Genomic DNA, 6,549 nt, shown 5'->3' on the forward strand with positions numbered 1-6,549 from the left:
GACTCCCCCCAAATCATTTGCCCATGCTACTTTTAGATAATCTAGGGGGGTGGTACAAACTAGACACAACGGGCATTATAAATAATAGAGGTCCCTCCTTTGATTGGTGGATTTGACAAAAATACAGATACAATTGGTGGACTGATTGGTAAATTACGGAAAGATGCAGTGTTTCTTTTGACAAAGTTACGTACCAGTAAATATCTGGAAAAATGAGTTTGTGGTATGTCAGATTTAGTTTGTAACTGCTGAAAGTGCATCAGTGGGAGATGGGGTAAAAGAGTGATTCGCAACTGAAGGTGCCAGTAGAGAGCCAGAATGCCACCCCAAATTTTTCCAGAGACCAAATTTTAAGTGATTGTGAAACTACTGGATTATTTGTTGAACACAAATGTAAAGAATATAAAGAAAAATAGAGCAAGGCTGATAAAGAAACTGGGGAGCAACTGTTTTTTTCAATACAGAGCTAGGCAGGTGTCTGATCTTGGAGCCAGAAGGAAAGCGCACGCAAATTGCTGGCCCAATAATACAGTTTGAAATGAGAAAGATCCATCCTGCCCTGCGATTTGGGTCTTCATAGTTTTTCCTTATTTGGGGGAGCCTCTTATACCAGATAAAATTGGAAGTAATTTTGTCCAAGTTCTTAAAGAAAGTGTTGAAATAAGAATAAAAATTTAGGAATGGTGCTCATTTTTATTGCATTAATTCGGTCAGGGAGTGAAACAGAGATTTTACCACTTTGCAATGTCTTTTTCTGACTGTTCACAAAGTCTAAACAGAAGAGAGGTAAATGTTTCTTTTTAAGCTTGAGCATTAATGAGAAATAAAACACTTTTGGATTTATATTATGTTAAATAAAAGTTGCAGATTAAAAAGTAAATGTCTATTTTTTATAAAACCCGTTTGGCCACAAGATATCACCCTGGGAAACACTCCCTCCAGAAGTGTAGCTAAGATCTTAAAGAAAGTTGTTTTTGTTTTTTAAGTTATCAGTCAACTGGCAATATTCATGTGTTCATTCATGTTAAAAATAAGGAAAAATAAAGAGATAAAATAATTCTGTGACATTACATAAAAACAGTAATAAAAAATGTAATTATACAGAAGTGATATTCAAAAGATAAATAAATGTTAAAAAATACAAATATATACAGAAATAGAACAAAAAATGCAAAAAATTAATGTAAACACTACTCATTATTCTTTTATACAGTATGTTGTTATTTAGAAGAGGAAGAAGAAAAGAAAATGACTATTCTCACAGGTAGCCGTTTGTCCTCCATTTTACTTCTCTTGAGTCTCCACCCCGCTTCCGTGACGTCATCAGCGGGGCGTTGGGAGTGTTTTTAGCGGTTCTGCCCCCCCACCCCCACCCCTTCCCCTCCGCTGTAGCCTGCCAGTGTTCGTAGGACAAACGGGACGGTAACACTGCTCCTAAACGCCGTAGTTTAAGAAGCGAGCCATCGGGATTATTTGGGCGTTAAAACTTCGATAATTTTTTGACAAAGTCGTCGCACTGCAGTTATGACGAGCAGTTGGAGGAGCTGAGAAGTGCTGCCAGGTGAGATATCTGTATTGTTTCACTTAAACATCAGAGAACCTGCCGTGTGTTTACTTTGTGCTCGCAACACCAGTCCTTTTAAGATACCGCCACAAAACACACTATCAAGACTTTAAATACTTTTCACTACATATACTTTAACAGAGTAACTCAAGTCTGCTTGCTGTCTGTAGTAAAATGTATCAGGCATGTCTGAAAATATGTGTTATTTTTTCTGATCTGTTGTTTGTGATTTTTTCTATTTTGAACCGAATTACAAGCGGGAATGCCGATATTTTGGGTAAACGATTATTAAAGTAGCGTAAGCCAGAGCAGCCACTGCAGGATTTCCCCGCTATTGGAGGCTCTTTTCGATCCCCGTCTTTCCCGTTCTGTGCAGGATACAGCTAGAAAACACTACAGTTGCTGACAGTGCCTTCTGCCGTGCAGATGCAATGACTTACCACCCATTGTGCAGAACAAAAGCTTTTTGACCTGTTCTGTTTACGGCAAATAACCACTTTAGCCATAACTAACCAAGAACAAACTTCCCTCCTTCAATGAGTACTGCATAGATTTTTTAAAAGGTATACCTGCAAACTTTAGTGAACTTATGTTGAGGTAGTCATAAGAATGGATACTTAAGTATTTTTTCATTACCACGTTTAAAAACACTAAACTATTAACATTTAATAGTATAGAAACTAGCAAAACTAACAGAAAAAAATCCAAGAATTAATTTAAGATTTTAGTGTAGTCTCGTAGTCTAGTCTGTGTATATGTATACATACATATATAAACATGACAGATCAGTTAAGACACTTGAACACAAACAATTATGATATTAAAATCAGAAAAATATTACTAACCAGATTCTTAATGGAAATATATAAGGCTTCTATATTCTTATTTACATGCACTTAAATGATTAGGAACTTTCCAACATTGTACTAGATTCTTATTTATATGCCCTCATAAATATACAGGTCCAGGCATCATTCCTGTTCACTTTCTATTCTAACATGGACTACTACAGGATTTTTAGGGCACATGCCATTTGGGAATAAAGGAATTTTGATCTTGATTTATCAGCTGATAGTCTTTATATAAAAGCCAACCACGACATCATGGAATTGAAACAGTAAAATAATAGAAAGTAGCTATATAAAACACAAACAGACCACCAAATTAAGAGAAAGAATCAAATATGTGTAAAATGCTGCCTATAAAACTCCAGTGGCATTGAAAGAGATATCAAGTATTGTTCTTGATTTTTTATTGTACTTTATCAAATTTTAAAATTTTGTTATTCTGACAACCCTAATCTACAGTATTATTTTAGAAAGTCATTATATGTAAATCAGATTTATCATACTCTCCTTTTCACGGTGAGACTGCGATATATTGGAGCTGCACAAGTCTGAGCCAGTCTAATTACTGCCAGCCCAGTGGCCTTGTTAAAATAGCTGACTCATGTTTTCCTCCCCCTCTCCTTACCTCCCTCAGGTCCTCAGTGACTGCAGCCAGTGGTCTGTCTGGCCCTCACTGTCTTCCTGCACTAACCTTTGAAGTGAGGCCAGGAGTGTGAACAACTCTCTAGCCAAACTCACTCCTCCCTGCACTCCTGCCACCTTTAAAGGACACAGACAACAAGAGAGACAAGGAAAACAGAAAGTTAGTGGGACTTTAAAAGGAAGACGTGCTAAAGGAAATAATTAAGTGCTATAAACCTTGAGAGGGATTATTTCATTCCAAAGGACCTGAACATGGGGAACCAGTTAACAGAAATCGCCCCCAACACCCCATTCCTCCCCAGCTTCCAGTCTCTGCATGTTGTGGTGATTGGTTTGGACTCTGCAGGGAAGACCTCCCTCCTCTACAGACTGAAGCTACGGGAGTTTGTCGAGACAATCCCCACCAAAGGTTTCAACATGGAGCGGATTAAAGTGCCCATGGGGAACTCCAAAACCAACACCACCACATTCCAAGTCTGGGATGTGGGTGGTCAGGAGAAACTGAGGCCCCTCTGGAAGTCGTACACCAGGAGGACGGACGGGCTGGTGTTTGTGGTGGATGCGGCTGAGACAGAACGAATGGAGGAGGCCAAGGTGGAGCTCCACCGGATCGCCCGGTCAGCGGAGAACCAGGGGGTACCTGTGCTGGTTTTGGCAAACAAACAGGACCTAGATGGAGCCCTGTCAGCTTTAGAGGTAATTATTGTTGCCAGAATGACTCGGTATTGTTCTGGAGAACTGAAATTACTTATCTGTTGGTAAATCGGTCAACAGGAACTTTGGCAACAATTATATTATATATTACAAATAGTTAATCGATTAACCATTTAAGTTAGAATGAAGATAAACATTCTCTGCTTACAGTTTCTTCAGTCTGTGAGTTTGGTCGCTCGTTTTCTTCTTATTATCATTATATTTTTGTAAATTATTAGTTTTGGGGTTTGAACTGTAGGCTGACCAAAATAAATATGGTTGGTTCTACTTTGTGGTCAGATAATAAGAGTCTTATCATATATTTCTTATTTCACACACAGTGAACCTTCAGCATTACTCTCATCCTACTCGCCTCACTCAAATATTGCCATTTGCCTGTGTCAGCACAGACTTCCACTAGATTGCCCATACATTGTAATGGTCACTGCAGATGGATCTGCCAGCATCAAATGTTTTGAGCTGGCATACTGTGTCTTGTAGAGAAATTGACTCTGTAGGTGCAATAAATCATTAATCTGTAGATTATTTTCTCATATATCATTTTGTCTAAATAATTAAAAAATGTCCATTCTATTCCCAACACTCAGGTGACCTCTTCAGATGGCTTACCTTGTCCAACCAGCAGTCTAGGGTTGCGACTAATGATTATTTTCATTATCGATTAATCGTTTAGTCTATAAAGTATCAAACAATTATGAAAAATGCTCATCACAGTTTCTCACAGCCCAAAGCAACATAGTCAGATTGCTTCATTGTCCATCTAACAAGCCAAAGCCCAAACACCCTTCACTTACTATCATATATGATAAAAGCTGCAAATCCTCACATTGAAGAACCAGCAAATGTTGACATTTTTACCTGAAAAATGTCTAAAATGGCTACCTATTATCAAAATAGTTGGCAAATAATTTTCTTTCGATCAAATATTTGCAGCTCTGCTTTCGAAAGTTCAGATGTCCCTATTCCCTGATAATACTTCCTGGCAACTAAGAATTAATTCCACTTGACATAATAAAAGTTTTGTACCTGTCTATGAAATCCTGATTTTAGAGTCTTTATGCCATTATGTAACATTGAAACCAATTAAACTCAGCAGCTCAGTTGATATGTCTGTGTCTGTGATTTATGTCATAAAGGTTGATCAGATTTGCTAGAATGAATTTCAGTTTGTGACTGTCTTGTGCTCCTGTGTTTCAGGTGGAGAAGGTGCTGACCCTCCATGAGCTCAGCTCATCCACACTGCACCACACACAGGGTTGCTCGGCGCTGGATGGTCAGGGCCTGCAGCCTGGCCTGGAGAAACTCTATGAGATGATCCTGAAGAGGAAGAAGATGCTCCGACACAGCAAAAAGAAGAGATGAGGCGGAGGCAGGTGGCAATGACTTTTTGAATCACTGCTTGTCTGAGGATCCTCTCAGCAGACATGTCTGTGACACTTTTGGAACTTCAGGGGGTGAAACCAGAGGGGAAGCCTGTCAGTCCTTCAAACAAGACAGGCTGTGGCTCTGAAGTCTGCGTTAAATGTCAACACCTTCACCCTCAAGACATTGGGAAGACCTCTTTCCTTCAGGATAGTTTCTGATCCTGAGCAGTCCTCCCTCTCCTTATCTCCCTCATTAAAGGAGCATGGCAGAGACACACAGCTCCAGAGGGTATGACAGAAGAAAACCTGTGCAATATAAGATGAACCTGATGCACTCACTCTTAATATTGAAGGATATTTTGTACTACTGTTTATACAAACTGTACTGCTAACAGAAATGTGCAGGTCTGGTCCAGGCATCATTCCTGTTCCTTTCACTAAGTTTCAATGTCACACTTACTCTAAATTGTGATGTTGCATGATACTCGCCCAAAGACCTGCTTAGGAATATTAAGAAAACATTTTTGTTGATCAAAAGAAGACTATTTTGATCATTCTAGGTTGCCCAGTGTTCAGATAGGTCTGCCATTGGGACTACAGTTAAAGACATTTACAGGATTAACACACTGTGGCTGCTGAATCCAGCAATGCAAGTTTAGATTGTTTTTCACTCTCCACCAAAGTCAGTTGCTTGTCTCAGTTCAGTGTATTTCAGGGTTGGTTGAAACAAACAAAAAAGTGTTTTACATTGTGTATATTTTGTTTTGTAGGTGTCAACATATGAATAAATTATTGAGCAACTTTGGCATTATTCTCTGATAACAAGTCTTTTCATTTGTTTGTTTTACACATTTATTTAAAGGGTATTTTTTTTAACCTGTATCGAGGGAGAGTGCTGCATCAAAATAAATCCACCAAAAGTGCTTGTTTTTCCACTGACGGGCTCAGATTAGGGTTGGGCAGATGGATGATGAAACTCCATTGTGATGGCTGACTGTCATTGTCCATTGAGCCCTCTACCATTGTAACATTAGGATTTCATGATCTTCTGACCTTCAGAGGCAGTGGGCCACATGCAAGAACTACTTGTACAAACAGATTTGTGATATGTGCGAGTGATTTAAGAGAACCTCGTAAGTCATTTTCATATGGAGACATTTCTTTTATATTCAGTGACAGTCCAGCCCTCCAGTAACACAGCATTAACAACACTCCCTTTTCCTGTTTCTTTGCTTTAGCAGGTCTTTCAATTCCACTGCTGACACTGTTAAAATTGCAGATTTTCCTTTATCGATCTCTGAAAGCAGGACGTCAAACTCCAAACTCGTAAAATTCTTTTTTCTGTTTGATGCCATTTTCATGAATAAACACTTCTTGGTATATGGAGAAGGAAGTGCAGCCATATATGGTATTATTG

General features: G+C 38.8%; 1 protein-coding gene across 1 annotated transcript; it reads left to right on the forward strand.

Annotated features, from left to right (window-relative positions):
• Positions 1 to 1,389: 1,389 nt before the first annotated feature.
• LOC146310344 (ADP-ribosylation factor-like protein 4D) lies at positions 1,390 to 5,943 on the forward strand. Its single transcript, XM_084743864.1, has 3 exons — positions 1,390 to 1,561; positions 3,047 to 3,750; positions 4,966 to 5,943. Exons 2-3 carry the CDS (start codon positions 3,307 to 3,309, stop codon positions 5,128 to 5,130), a joined length of 609 nt encoding a protein of 202 aa, XP_084599990.1. The 5' UTR covers positions 1,390 to 1,561; positions 3,047 to 3,306; the 3' UTR covers positions 5,131 to 5,943.
• The last annotated feature ends 606 nt before the right edge of the window (positions 5,944 to 6,549 follow it).

Source organism: Lutjanus erythropterus, chromosome 19, assembly GCF_056507025.1.
Source record: "Lutjanus erythropterus isolate fLutEry1 chromosome 19, fLutEry1.hap2, whole genome shotgun sequence".
NCBI lineage: Eukaryota > Metazoa > Chordata > Actinopteri > Lutjaniformes > Lutjanidae > Lutjanus > Lutjanus erythropterus.

Excerpts from the sequence above, each read along its gene's own strand:
- LOC146310344 (XM_084743864.1), top strand. The coding sequence starts at position 3,307 with ATGGGGAACCAGTTAACAGAAATCGCCCCCAACACCCCATTCCTCCCC. Across the intron at positions 3,751-4,965 it reads GAGCCCTGTCAGCTTTAGAG|GTGGAGAAGGTGCTGACCCT; the intron begins GTAATTATTGTT and ends CCTGTGTTTCAG.